General features: G+C 45.0%; 1 protein-coding gene across 1 annotated transcript; it reads right to left on the bottom strand.

Annotated features, from left to right (window-relative positions):
* Positions 1-512: 512 nt before the first annotated feature.
* On the bottom strand, positions 513-14,603 carry C8H16orf78 (chromosome 8 C16orf78 homolog). Its single transcript, XM_084812878.1, has 5 exons — positions 14,505-14,603; positions 10,318-10,461; positions 3,690-3,843; positions 2,341-2,725; positions 513-660 (listed from the first exon to the last, which is right to left on the bottom strand). Exons 1-5 carry the CDS (start codon positions 14,601-14,603, stop codon positions 513-515), a joined length of 930 nt encoding a protein of 309 aa, XP_084669004.1.
* Between the last annotated feature and the right edge of the window lie 597 nt (positions 14,604-15,200).

The raw sequence follows: 15,200 nt of genomic DNA on the forward strand, positions 1-15,200 counted from the left end.
GCAGCCTCCACTGGTTAATTGTATTCATGCAATTAATTGCATTCATTTAGTATTGCTAAAGCAGAATAGTCAGTGATCCTTGTATTTTACCAAGATATGGGGGTTGTTTAAAGGGGAAAAACCCAGTGAACCTAAGGCAAAGAGAGCCTCTAATCCCACAACATTTCAAGGCAACTTGAGTAATTGTGAGTGAATGGATTACATTTAATTTGACATATTTCAGATATTTACCCGAGTTAATGACTTCTCTATCTTTTAGGGGTGGGGTGGGGTGGGATGGTAATAAGTGGTATAAAAAATAGCTTTAAGTCACAAGTTTACTCCTAGCGAGTACAAGATTGATTTTATCATTGCATCACTAATCCCTCCACGAAGACCCTAGCTCCTGGTCGTCTCTTTCGATTCCCAAAGTGATCAGCAATTCTGAGTATGGATGCTAGTGAAAAAGTTCACTCAATGTGCCATTTTCTAAGCAACGCACAGCCTAAAAGCAACTAGATCCAGGGAAAAGGCTACAATGCCCTGCTGGGGCTGGATGAAAGGACAGCACTAACGTCAATATCCGATTCTTTCATATGGGGATGCAAGTCGATATAAATCCCAGATTCTTTACATAGCTCCAGCAATGTATCAATATTGCTCTGGGACAAACGAAGGTACCTGTGCAAAGAAAATAAGATGGTGAGATGCCTTTAAGTCACCTTTATTAGCAACCACCGCTACCACCTAGTGCCTGGCATTCTGGAGATTAGTTTCAGCCATAACGGGTGCAGTTGGCACCAGCATGTGTCAAGGCAGCTGTGTGGGGCTCAAGAAATGTCACAGTCCCGCCCCCCACTCCAAGACCCCCTCCTGACAATCAGTATGTAGGTACTGTGACTGGGTGAGAGAACGCAAAAGGCAAATGCAACAGCAAACAGGCAAACAGACCAAGTGAGTTGCTGAAGAAGTCATGGTTCAAGGAGTATCAAAGCAGAGAATGGCAACCAGCAGCAGAAAAAACAGCAGATTCGAGGCACAGCCAAGGAGCTCTGTTGGAGCTTGTTGACCAGCCTGGTAAAGATCCTTTTCCTGTTTCCTTTTCACAGGGGTGGCTGGGAGGTGGAGCCAAAGATCAAAGGGCGAGTGGATTGGCCTCTGGCAAGCCCGTGTTTCAGCAGAGAGCAGGGCAAGGGAGCGATTCCCGAGAGTGAGTGAGACAATCCCGACCGTGGCCTCCCAGCCACTCTCCCAGGGCTGGCCAGGAAGGTGGATGAAGGATAAAGGAAGTGATGAAAGCCTTGCAGACAAGTGACAGCAGCATGCTGTTCCCAGGGATGGGGGCACTGTGGATATCTGGGCCCAGGACTTAGGAGAGCATGTCTCATTTCTATCCTGCCGAATAGCCAACCCTTTCTGGGTAGTTCACAAAAATTACAACCCACAAATACAAGATAAGAAAAAACATAATATAAAATCGTTAACATACAAGATTTAAAAACGATTGGGGAGAGCAATCCTATGGCCCCTAGACAAAGTCTGGGGCAGGGGCATATGATAGTTTGGATTCCTGGATCTGAGGCTGGAGACAGTGCTCTGACCTCAGACCCAGGAGTCCAAGCTCCCCCTCCCCCTTGCAGCCGGCACAGAGAGAACCACAAAGGCGACCTTGGAGGGAAGGGAAAGGGGGTGTGCCAGTGGCCAGGGATGGGAGGGGATGGCTTGTGCCATATCCCCATCCCTCCCCAGCCTCCATCCCTCCCCTTCCCCGATGCTTCAGCTAGACAGGCGAAAATGCTCATCTAATGAAAATACAGAGCGGGAGGATTGTGGAGACAAAGATCACCTCTGCTGTGCCTCCTGCTCTGCTTTGGGTGGCTGTAAGCTAGCCACACATCTACTGCCTAGTTCTGACCTTTGCTGTTGGGACTTTCTAACAAGCTCTCATTCATTACAGGGTTTTGTGTCTGTTCTTGCATTATTCTGGCTGAGATTGGGAGCAACTTCCTGCTCATGAGCTCCCTCTCCTGTTCACCTCACAGCATGTAGATGATAGCAAATGAACCAGAAGACGGGGAAAGGCTGTAGCTCAGTGGTAGAGCACATGCTTTGCATGCAGAAGATCCCAGGTTTGAGCCCCAGCATCTGCAGGTAGGGATGGGAAAACTCCTGCCTGAAACCCTGGAGAGCCACTGCCAGACGGTGTCGACAATATTGGGCTAAAGGCTGACAGACTGTTGAGGAAAGAAAAAGAAAACTGAGAGGGGAAAAGGAGGAATGAAATGAAAGGGCTGGACTCCTGAATGGATGCACTTCACACTGCAACATTTTGTTGCAGAGCCCACTCTTGTTTTTCCTAACCTGCAGCTCAGAATTTCTTCAGGTCTAAGCTGAGGCAATGGCTCTAGCAGCCTGCATTTATCTTCTTCCCGTTCCTTTTCGAGCATGTTCTTGAGCTTTTTCTGCAAGGCAGGGAACCCAGACACTGGATGTAGTGTTGAAAGCGTGAACCGGTCCCCTCTTGTTGACAGCCGTTGCAAGGAAGGAAATAATGCCACTGCTTCTTGGAGCGAGATGCTGTTATTCAGGCTAGGCTGTTTGGAGCTGCTTCCCTTCTTGGGATCTCTGTTAGGTGGGAGCACATTGTATATGTTGTTCCTAGGAACATTTGCATTTCTGGCTGAGAGGGTTTGCATGGGGAAATCCATTCCACTGAAGGGTGTGAGGTCTTTGGAATGCTTCCAGTCTGAAAAGAAGAAGCAGATCAAGAGTGTTATGCTAAGAAAATGAATACGGACATCAGAAATGGTGGCATTCAAAAAATAGCGGCAGAGCACTTCAGCCTCCCAGGACATTCCGCTACTGACCTTAAAGTTGGCATTGTGGAGCAAAGAAACTTCAAAGGGGGATACGAGTGATAGGCTGCTGAGTTAGAATTCATCAACAGGTTTATTTTTATCACCAGAGGCTTGAATCAGGACAGAGGATTTTTATCACACCACATGTGTTAATTACCTTAACAAGGGCCAGGATGTTTGTGTTATCAGCACCACCTGCATTGGGAATGACCACTGTTAATAATGCGATTGTCACTATGTTATGCATTTAATTTCCTTCTGACTTCACTGTTTACAACTCCCTGCCCCCCCCATTATTGTGTATAAACCTGAAACTCTCCATAATTCTCCATGCATCTGTTGAAGTGGGCTACAGTTCATGAAAGCTCATGCCAGAATTGTGATGACCCCCAGCCTTCAGGCCTTCCTGCATGCAGCATAAGATTCTGATGAAGATGAGACACAGGCTGCTTCCTTGGGGGTAGGACAGTCAGTGCCTTATTCAGGGCCTTCCCAGCCAGAGGATACAGTCCTGCCATCATCCTCTGGCTCAGAGGATTAGTCTGAGTTAGTAGCTAGTAGATTGGTAGTTAGGAAAAAGTGGGTGGAGCAAGGAGAAGGGTGTGTGGCCATCTGGAGAACCCTGTTGGGCCAAACTGGGACCTCAGGCTGGCCAGATTTGGCCCCCTTGTCCTGACATTCTGCACCCCTGCTATAAAAAAACCCACCCACCCTCCAATTAGCATTGAAGGCCATGATTATTTATACAGTTTGCATTTGCTTCCACTTCAAACTCGACATCACCCTTCTTTAAACCAAACGAAACCCAGAAAAGCAGAGTGAGGCATTGTGAATATGGCATTCCTTTCCTACCATAGCTTGGCCTTTTGGTTGGTAGTCGCAGAAAGCTCACGAAGTTTGGCAGATGGTCACCAAATTGGGTCCAGGGGATGTCAATAGATTCTTTCCCCGAGACTGGTCGTGTCTCTGTGTTCTGATCTTGACTGGACTCAGGATAGCTGGATGTCTTGGGGGAAGGCATCAGTTTTATTACTTATTTATTTGTGTGTTAGATTTTCAAACAGAAGGCCCTCAAAATAATGTACAGCATTTTAAATTACAACTGTAGCTTCTTTTTTTACATCCCCTCTGCCCAATTTCCAGTACCTTAGCCTTCCGTGTCGGGTGTGGTTCTACCATGCTTCATTCTCCCCAACACCTTATAAACTATCCTATCCCTATCATATTGTAATAATTTAAACAAATCCATAATATTATCCTCTTTGCTCTGGACTAGTATTCCTGTATATTATTAATTGTGAACTCTAAGAACAATCTCAAGTGATGAGTGCTGACAGAAATTGAAACAATATAGGGTCACTGAAAAACAAGAGGAAGGTATCAGCATACTTGAGGGAACTCTGATATTTCTAGAAGTGCACAAACTAATATTTTAAAAATACCTAAGGCAGCACCACCACCCCTGAAAACCAGTCCAATGAGGACTAAAGGATGCTCAATAGCCATGGGATATCGAGTGTCAGTTGGAAAGGGGGGAAAAAAAGTAAAGGGGGGGGTGTTTGGAATGCCCTGATTTGGCTCCTTACAGCTCATAGAATCATGCAGTTAGGTGGTGAGGATATACTGCAACATTTTGGGGGATTCCACATCATCAGTCATCATCATCCTATTATACCGCCCAACAGCCAAAGCTCTTTGGGTGGTTCACAAAGTTTAAAACCATAAAATACACAAATATAATAAAATCTAAAACAAAGCAAAACAGCCACGCAATAAAACCAAAGTAAATGGAAAGATCAAGCCTGGCAGAAAAGAAGGGTCTTCACTGGGAGCTGAAAATACCACATTGCAGGGCCCAGGCAAGCTTCTCTGGCACGAGCATCCCATAATCAGGGCACCACTGCTGAAAAGGCTCTCTCCCTAGTAGGCAGGTGCCTCTTCTCCTTTGGGGGGGCACCTGGAGAAGGGTTGCAGAAGTCGACCTTAAGGTCCAGGTAGGCATATGGAGGAGGAGATGCTCCTTCAGGTAACCTGCAGTAATCCAACCCGGGCTTTGCCAGAGTGTGCATAACTAGCTAGGCTATCTCTGTCTAGACAGGATTGCAGTTGGTATTGCAGCCTAAGATGATAAAGAGCACTGTTAGCCATAGAAGCCACTTGCTCCTCCAGTGAAACTGCTGGCTCCAAGGGCGCTCCTAAACTGTGAACCTGATCCTTTAGGGCAGGGATGGGGAACCTCCAGCCCACAGCCCATAGGAAGTCCCTGTATGGCTCACCAGCTTCTCCCCAGGCCCTGTCCCCTCTCCTCACACCAGACCAAAATCTCTTATCTCCAGTCAGCAGCTAATCAAAGATAAGAGATTTTGCCTGGTATCCAGGGCTAGATCTACACTGGTGCTTTTAATCGGTATTGACATGCACCGATAACTGTTGTGCCACACCCTGTGCTGCTTTTAGGCTTTAAAAAAGCCTCCATTGGTGCCAGTGGAGGCTTTGTTTTGTTTTGTTTTTAAAGCCAAATTACAGCAGGACAGGAGGCATTTTCAGAGGAGTGCCTCTGCTGCTGTAGAGAGAAGGGCTAACCCCTTCCTCTCCAACACTGTGACTGCCCCCTCAAAAAGACAACCCCTTATCTGCTGGGATCAGTCTTTAAAAAGCCACCAATGGGAGGGAGAGCAGCACACAAGGGAATCACAACTTTATCTTTGAGTAAAGATCAGGGATAAGATAGGGGATTCTTCTCCCTGCCTCCTTCCCAAACCTGCAATAGCCTCCAGGGGCCAGGACTTGGAGAGAGGGCAGGGCTTGGGGAGCAGGGGGAAGAGTTCCTCATAGGATCACAGAATAGTAGGGTTGGAAGGGACCTGTAAGACCATCAAGTCCAATCCCCTGCTCAGTACAGGAATCCAAGTTGAACCATCGCTGACAGATGGCTGCCCAGCCTCGTCTTGAACACCTCCAGTGTGGGAGAGCCCACCACCTCCCTAGGTAATTGGTTCCATTGTCATATTGCTCTAACAGTCACGAAGTTTTTCCTGATGTTCAGCTGGAATCTGGCTTCCTGTCACTTGAGCCCATTATTCCGTGTCCTGCACTCTGGGATGATCGAGTAGAGGTCCTGGCCTTCCTCTCTGTGACAACCTTTCAAGTACTTGAAGAGCGCTATCATATCCCCCCTCAGTCTTCTCTTCTCAAGGCTAAACTTGCCCGGTTCTTTCAGTCTCATCTCATAGAGTTTTGTTTCCAGTCCCCTGATCATTTTCATTTCCCTCCAGTTTGTCTGCATCCAACTTAAAGTGTAGTGCCCAGAGCTGGACACAGTACTCAAGATGAGGCCTAACCTGTGCTGAGTAGAGGGGAACTAGTACTTCACATGATTTGGAAGCTACACTTCTATTAATGCAGCCCAAAATAGCATTTGCCTTTTTTTCCAGCCACATCACATTGTTGGCTCATATTCAGCTTGTGATATACAACAGTTCCAAGATCCTTCTGACTTGTAGTACTGTTGTCCTCATCCCTGTTCTAAAGACATTTCGCTGGCTGTTTCTGGAAGCAGAACTCTGGACTAGATTGTGCTTTGGTCTGATCCAGGGGTAGGCAGTGTGGTGCCCATGGGCATCAATGCACCCCAGGATACTTTTCTTGGTACCACCAAGGGCTAGTATCCAATATTACTCTTCCATTGAGTAGAGCCTTTGAAATGAATGGGACTTAAGTTCCACATAGTGGTTCAACATGGACCTGTGGCCTGACTGGAGTCCACCAGGAGAAGAGTCTTCAGTGTGGTGGCCCCTTTCTTTGGAATTCCCTGCCCATGGAGGCCAGGCAGGCACCAACACTGTGCTGTTTCTGGTGTCTCCTGAAAACAGCACTCTTCCAGGAGGCATTCCTTAATTGACCAGTCATGGTTTTTACTGGCATTGTGTTTTTAAATAAGCGTAATTTTAATTTTAAAGATTTTAATCTTTTTATGCTTTTACTGTTTTATCCTTTGCGTTCACCACTACAAAATCTGTTCTAGATATGGAGCAGTATAGAAATATTGTAAATGAAGCAAGACAAAGGCTAATAGAGTTTTGCCAAGAGAACACGCAGATCATAGCAAACACTCTTTTCCAACAGCACAAAAGGCGACTCTACACATGGACATCACCAGATGGTCAATATCGAAATCAGATTGATTATGTCCTTTGCAGCCAAAGATGGAGAAGCTCCATACAGTCAGTCAAAACAAGACCTGGAGCTGACTGTGGCTCAGATCATGAGCTTCTTGTTGCAAAATTTCAGCTTAAATTGAAGAACGTAGGGAAAACCACTAAACCATTCAGGGATGACCTAAATCATATCCCTTATGAATATACACTCCCCAGATGGTCATGTCCCCTTCCCTTGGCCCCACCAATTTTCCATCAACCACTTATCATTTGGTGGTTCACTGGCTTTTGTGAAGTTTCCCCCCCAATTCTAAAAAGCTGAAATGCCTCTCCTAAGGCTTACTTACTGGCAGTAGGAGCTTTAAGCTAAGTTATGCTTGGTCTTTTGGTATTTTTGGTCTTGCTCCTTTTGCCTTTGTCCCCACCCACCATTTGAATGTGGCCCCCAAGAGCTTCTCTAAGATGTAATTTGGTACTTATTCTGGAAGAGGTTCTGCACCCCTGGGCTAAACCTATGGCCACTCCATGGAAAAAGTAGGGCTTGAGGAGGGATTTGAAGAAAGGGAAGGAGGGGGCGCCATGTACATGTTATGCTCTCAAGTGCAGCCTTTTATTTCCCCCATAAGAGTGAATGGGAACTGTTGTTGTTGTTGTTGTTATTATTATTATTTCCTGTCTTTTCCCCAATACTGGGACTCAAGGCAGCTTTACAACATTAAAAACTTGTACAGTTAAAACATATAAATAGAATATACAAAAGTTAAAAGTATAACTAAATCATCAATAATATTAAAATTATATAAAATATCAGAATTTAAAAAGACAACAACAATATAAACAATCGCACCAAACCATCACATTCTCACAGGTCCAGACTGTCTATCCCCAAAGGCCTGCCGGAACAAAAAAGTTTTTGCCTGCCTGCAGAAACATATGAAGGAGGGTGCCACTCTCGCCTTCCTTGGAAGGGAGTTCCAGAGCCTTAGGGAGGAAATAAACATAACTGGGTTTGAAGCTGTAAGTGTTCTTCACCACACTTGGTTTTACAGATTAAACCACTGCAGATTGAGTCTGCTCCTTTCTCCAAGGCCTCATCCTTCATTCTGTATCTTGGTCATGGTGACGTGTGACCCAATGTTGGGGACTGCGTTTCATATAAATCTATATACACAGGGTTACTTTCTTGGGCTCCAAGATCACCGCAGACGGTGACTGTAGCCATGAAATTAAAAGACGCTTGCTCCTTGGGAGGAAAGCTATGGCACACCTAGACAGCATAGTAAGAAGCAGCGACATCACCTTGCCGACAAAGGTCTGTATAATGAAAGCTATGGTTTTCCCAGTAGTAACGTATGGCTGTGAGAGCTGGACTATAAGGAAGGCTGAGCGCCGAGGAATTGATGCTTTCAAACTGTGGTGCTGGAGAAGACTCTTACGAGTGCCCTGGACTGCAAGGAGGTCAAATCAGTCAATCCTAAAGGAAACCAACCCTGAGTGCTCATTGGAAGGACAGATACTGAAGCTGAAGCTCAAATATTTTGGCCATCTAATGAGAAGAGAAAACTCCCTGGAAAAGACCCTGATGCTGGGAAAGACTGAAGGCAAAAGGAGAAAGGGACAGCAGAGGATGAGGAAGCTAGATAGCATCACCGATGCAATGAATATGAACTTGGGCACACTCTGGGAGAGAGCGGAGGACAGGAAGGCCTGGCGTGCAAAGGTCCATGGGGTCACGAGGAGTCGGACATGACTTAACGACTGGACAACAACACAAGGTTATCTGCCTTCCTGGGGGGAAGATTTGACAATACCCCGGTCCATCAGAGACTTTGTATCTGCAGGTCTGGGGAGGTTGAAGCTGTCTCTCATTGCTTACTAAGATGTCCTCTCCATGGCCATCCTAGGCATAAATTTCTTGCCATCATTCTCCAATGCCTCTCAAATAGACCGCCCTTAGAACAGATATGTGTTCTTCTTTCTGGCACTGAAGCTTGTACCACTGCCCAGATAGCAAAATTTGCCTTGGCAGCAAGGAAAATCTGTGCCAAAGCCCAACCAGCCTAGTGGGGATGATTCTGTTGGATGTGTGAATTTATGTATATACAAATATGTGACTGTACTGTACTGTTTTTTTCCCTCCCTTTTTAATGTACATTGTGGTGGCCTGTGGCTTTAAGCAATAAAGTACCTATGTATCTATATACACAGGGGACATGGAACAAAATGTTGCACGGGGATGGGTGTTTTAGCAGTGGGAAGTGTGGTGGTATTTCCCCACCAGCAACATCACGGCCTCCTGCATCTTCCAGGTGTGCAGCAGTCTCTACTGGCACTATTACTATGGTCTTCCACCTCTGAGCAACTCTCACAGATCCCCATATCCTCCCAGGCCTAGCTGGCCTTGGCAAGCTGGTCTTTTCCTCTCTGTCTCCTCTCTGTGTTGGTTCCGACAGGCTACAGGTTGGGATGGAAAAACCAGCAATTTTCAAGCTCAGCTAAATTCTCCAAACTCATTCTGAAGCTCGTTTTGGCTTATTCCCTTCTTTGTTTTCACCTGTTTTTTGGCTTGTTCAAATGGGAAAAGTGAACATTATGAATGGGGAAAGTGTGCATTTCTGTGTGCATTTTTCAAAAGTGCACACTTTGACTGAAGTGTGAAAATGCATTTTTTTTAAAATGCCCGTTTTAAAGTGTGCGTTTTTTTAAAGTATTGATTTTTTTTTTTTTTACATAATCACTAATTCAGGAGTTAGCAAATGTTTCTTGAAAAAAAGCACTCCTGCTTGTATTCATGTTTGGGATTGCTAATGAGACATGTTCACGTGATTTGCAAATAGAAACCAAATTCTTGTACATCCCTAGCTAGAAGAGAATAAATTTCTTGGTTGGGTGGGAGGAGATGAGCCACCAGCATAGAGCATTTGGAACAGTAGTGGTTAAGGGAGCATATTAAGGCTTCAGTATGCATGTGAAGTCTTCATGAACCTCATTTAGAGGCTGGGGGATTGCCCTTTTTGGGTGGGTGAATTTTAAGAAGTCATGAACATTTGTATAACTTGGAATTCCCCAAGTATGCTGATGCCTCCCTCTTGTTTGAGGATGAGCTGTTCCTACAAATCTGTCTGCACACCCCACCCTGAGTTCTGTATTAAAAGGAGTGATGCCAGTTCCTAACATTACATCACAGTGTGGTGTGACTGAGATACAGGACCCAGAATGGGGCTATACATTTCTCTCTCTCTCTCTCTCTCTCTCTCTCTCTCTCTCTCTCTCTCAGAAAAATGTCTATATTGCCAAACTGCCTTTCCAAAATACTTCATTACCTTGTAGTATAATGTTTTATAGGATGCTGAGGGTGAGATCTGAGCTTGTTTCTTGAGCCACTTCTTCACTTTTCTTTCTTCTTGCTTCAGCAGGTTATCATTCATTATCTTCATGGAATCAAGGGATCGCCTAATCTTCTTCAGCTGAACAGAAGAGATGGGGAGATTGTGAATCTTGAGCTTATTTTTTTTAAAAAAATACTTCCAGACGTTTCTTTAAAAGCAATGAATCCCAGATAAGTGATTATTTTTCATCATATTGCCCAATATGCATGGGGTTATGTGTGTGTGTGTGTGTGTGTGTGTTAAAGCACACCTGCTTTAAAACATTTTAAATTATAAGATCAGTTAAACAGGGGTGGGCAGATGTCAGGCTTGCAGGATATCCTTGTTTTTTCTCTCTAGCATCCAGAGATCCACCAACCAGTGCCAGAAGCAAAACAGTGGCTTGGTCAGGTGCACATAGGGTTCAAATTGAGTAACAGGGTGCCTCTGAGTACATGCTAAGCCCAGAAATTTGTGATCAATACCAGAACCAAACTCACAAGTGCTTTCACACAAAAATCTACACCTAGCTTATTTTCTTTTTCAGCAACCTAATTTGGGGAGAAAAACAAAAGCGTTTTAGAGTGCAATCCTATGCATGTTTAGACAGAATAACATCCTACAACTTCCAGCATTTCCCAGCTAGCATGGCTGGCTGGGGAATGCTGGGAGTTGTAGGGCTTAGTTTTGTCTAAACTTGCAAAGGATTGCACCCTTAGTTGTTGCTATTGTTGCACGGTTGGGAGTCAGAAGCCCTTGCTGATCTACTGCCAGTTACCCAGACATGTACCAGTAGATCCCAATTTGTCTTTTGCCCATCTCTGATTTAACACACTGGCACATTGAACCTGGATGTGACTCTCAGGAAACTTGACCAGGAGGCAAAGTAAGCTGCCTGCTCTGGTGGAGGATTCCAGGCATCATTACATGTGGTTTCGTGGGAGGCAAATAGATCTAACCAAATGGACACCATGTATCAGGAAATTAAAAACATAAGAAAAGCCCTGCTGGAACTCTGCTAGTCTATCATCTAGCATCCTGTTTCCAACAGTAGCCAGCCAGATGCCTCTAGGAATAAGCACATGCTATCATGATGGATTATATCCAATGTTCGTTTGTGGGTAAAGGTTAGTGAGATATATAATGAGGGGCAGACCGTTGGGGGAATGCTCTGTATTTTGTATAAGGATGGCTAATGTTTTATCAAATTTTCAATTACATGAATAAAAATAAACAGTGGGCGGGATGGATTGTGCCATCTGGATATTCTGCTCCAGCCACCGAATCATCTCAGGGTGGTCTCACTTTGGCTGATAGATTTCATGTTGCTGTTGAGTCTGGAATATTGATGCAATGCTGGCCCATAGAACTGTGTGCATGTCTTTTGAACATACTACTAGCTAGCATATGCAGTTGCCTTACACTGAGTCAGACCCTTGGTCCGTCTAGTTCAGTGTTGTTCACACTGACTGGCAGCGGCTGTCCAGGCTTTCAGACAGGAGTCTTTCCCAGACCTTCTGCATGGAAAGCTGAATCCCCATCCAATGCCCTTCTATCCAGTGCAGAACTTTCATTAGCAGGAGGGATAATTCATTGATTGATCATCCCAGAGTGCAGGACACGGAATAATGGGCTCAAGTTACAGGAAGCCAGATTCCGGCTGAACATCAGGAAAAACTTCCTGAGTGTCAGAGCAATACGGCAATGGAACCAATTACCTGGGGAGGTGGTGGGCTCTCCCACACTGGAGGCCTTTAAGACGAGGCTGGACAGCCATTTGTCAGGGATGCTCTGACTTGGATTCCTGCATTGAGCAGGGGGTTGGACTCGATGGCCTTGTAGGCCCCTTCCAACCCTACTATTCTATGATTCTATGATTCTATGGACCAGCCAGCTGTGCCACTTGGCATAGGACAGTGCTTGCTTTTGAAGGCCGACTTTCCCAGTTTAGAAGTCTAGTCTCCCAGATTAGCCTTAGTACATTAGGGCACAAGCCTATGCATGTTTAGACAGAAAAAGGTCCTACAACTCTCCTCATCCAGTAGCCTGCCATGCTGACTGGGGAATGCTGGGAGTTGTAGGACTTTTTTCTGTCTACACATGCATAGGATTGCACTCTTAGCCTCTCCCACCTGCACTATGCAGTGTTAGTCATGGCTAAGGGAAGCTTTTCAACAAGAGAGATTGCTGGTGTTTAGCTAAGCACTTCCCAAGACAGCACAGGCCTTTCGCATGCCAATTAGAATAAAACCTGCAGACGGTGGTGTCGTAGTAAACTTTGAAGTGCAGGCAGTCCCCATAGCCACCCCCTGGCCCAAGAAGAATCCCCAAATGCAGGTAGCTGTGTTGATCCATATCAACAAACCGGTCCTTGCAGTGTCCATCTCCACCAGGAACATGTACATGAGATACGCAAGAGTAAAACCATCTTGAACACTTTAGTCTGATACTTCAATATGTCGGGCTAAAGGCTATGAAATGTCTAATTAGAAAACTAAAGGCACTGAGTCACACATAGGAAGCTGCCTTATAGAAGTCAGACAGTTGGTCCACCTAGCCCAGTATGGCACTAAAACATGAACCGAATGGATTCATCACCCACCCCTGCTCTTGGCTTGAGATGTCATGAGAGTCTGTGGCTGTGTGTATGGAGTCTGATGGGCTCCCCCTTGCCCACCCTCCCAGACCCTGCTCACTGAACTGTGGGGCACTTGTGGACCTCCTTAGTGAGCGCCTTGAAGCTTGGCGAGCACCTGGTAGCTGCCCCATTGTCCTAGCGAGCTGCCATTGCGCACAACAATGGCGACTCAAGCGCTTCTGGGTAGGTGATGTTGCGTAATTGGTGGCTGTAAAGGGCCCATTTATGCAACATTGTAGGCACGAATGCAGCATTCAGGCCTGTAATGTTGCGTAAATGAGCCCTTTACAGCCACCAATTACTCAACATTACCTACCCAGAAGCGCCCAAGCAGCCATTGTTGCACGCAATGGTGGTTTGCTAGGAGGATGGGCAGCCCTGTGGCTTTTTTGGGTGCTTGTCGGAAGGTGACGAAGCTCACGTGGTGGTGCGAGCAGGGGTGGGTGGTGGCAGCAGCTCAGTGAACGCTCAATGAAGCTGGGCATGGGTGAATCCATCCATCCCTACTCTTGGCCTCCTTCCATTGCCATTGCTCCTCCAACTAACTTTCTTTCTTTCTTTCTTTCTTTCTTTCTTTCCTTCCTTCCTTCCTTCCTTCCTTCCTTCCTTCCTTCCTTCTTTCCTTCTTCTCATGAAATTTTATTTTATTTAGAAATAAAGGCAACAAAATAAAGGTAACAAAAAGAACATACATAATAATAAAACAAGATCACTAAAGAAACAAAGGAATTCACTAACTGTAATTCTTACTCTATAACTGATATGCTTATGGAACATCTATAGTAAAAAAGCCTAAGCGGGAGTTCAATACCTAATGAAATAGTAAAAATGCAATGTATATAGCATATAAAAGCAGTGTGCATGAGCGTGTGCTATTTTGTGTGTATGTGTGTATTAGTCAGAAAAAAATATAGGCAACTGTACTTGGCTGGAATTTGATAAAATGTTTGAAAAGCTTCAACATAGGAAATAAATTGAAACTATGGTGCCATTATATCTTTCTAAAAGTTAGGATTCCTTGCTTGCTGCACTTGCTGAGTAAGTTTACATATAGTCATAGTTTCCCAAATTTTATCATCCTACTTCTCTGTAGTTGGTTGCTTTGGAGACTTCCAATTACATGCTAGATATGACTTTGCAGCAGTATACAATTGCTTAAGAAGGTCTTTATGTAGGAATCCAGGATCATTCCGTTCAAAAAGATGAAGAAGCATAGTTTTAGGAGTTACCAGCGGTCTAATGTGAATAAATTCCTGACAGTAATCAGCAACCATGTTTCAAAACTCCTGCACTGTGAAATATTCCCACCAAAGATGAAAGTAGATATTTTTTTTTACTTTTTCCACATTTCTCCGAGGCTCCTGATGGGTGCTACCCCCCCAGGCCTGGTTGCTTGCAAGACCATAGATCTGAGCTAAGTAGCTTGGATCAAAGCAAGGTTTCCACAGTCTACTACCTGGCAACTAAAAACACATGCAGATAAAACAGATTTCATGGTCCATACTTGAAATGTCTCCCTGTCATTTGACACCCTCAGTGCCTTTGCCCTTTTGTTCTCGAGCCAATCCATACTGCCCAAAGGCTTCCAGTTCATTTCAGTCATGGTTTTGACTTAGAAGAAGCAAGAACTCCAGTTATGGAGACCGGCCACTGTACAGGTATCCAAAATAGTAGCTGGATAAGATTGGCATAGTTTCCCGAATATCCTTCTTGCTATGTGAAAGCCATTGGTTGGCCTTGGTGAAGATGAAGCAACCACCAAAGAACTGTGATGTAACAATCTGTGTTCTTCCATGGCCCCTGGGAGTGTTGTCTTGGCAACCAACCTGAAAACTTTAAAAGGATGCCGATGTCATTAACAGACGATCAACCAAAGGAGAAAGAAGACCTGCTCTTTGTGGAGATTTTATATATCCATGTTTAAGTTTGTCCATGAGGATTTAATCCAAGTAGTAGACAGAGAAACTTATATAATTGTGAATGGTGTAGAGAGAGCTAGAAACCATAGACCTTGGGGGAACACCTCAACTCCCATCATCCCCATGATGGCTGGGAATGATGAGAGTTGTAGTCCAACACATCTGGAGGGCACCAGATTGGGGAAGCCAGGTTAAAAGATAGGAAAACCGATGGGCATGGAATGATAGGCACAAGAAAGTGCATCTTCATGCAAGAAGCACAATTCTCTGATGAACTTTAC

This window comes from Heloderma suspectum, chromosome 8, assembly GCF_057233095.1.
Source record: "Heloderma suspectum isolate Gila_16-S chromosome 8, 16-S_ref, whole genome shotgun sequence".
In the NCBI taxonomy this organism is placed as follows: Eukaryota; Metazoa; Chordata; class Lepidosauria; order Squamata; family Helodermatidae; genus Heloderma; species Heloderma suspectum.

Bases quoted from the DNA above. Each gene is read 5' to 3' on its own strand.
- C8H16orf78 (XM_084812878.1), bottom strand. From the start codon at position 14,603: ATGACTGAAATGAACTGGAAGCCTTTGGGCAGTATGGATTGGCTCGAG. The intron at 3,844-10,317 runs GTAATGAAGTAT...CCTTCCCCCAAG, and splicing joins ATAAAACATTATACTACAAG to ACATCCAGCTATCCTGAGTC. The intron at 661-2,340 runs GTTAGGAAAAAC...TTCTTTGCACAG, and splicing joins GAAGAAATTCTGAGCTGCAG to GTACCTTCGTTTGTCCCAGA.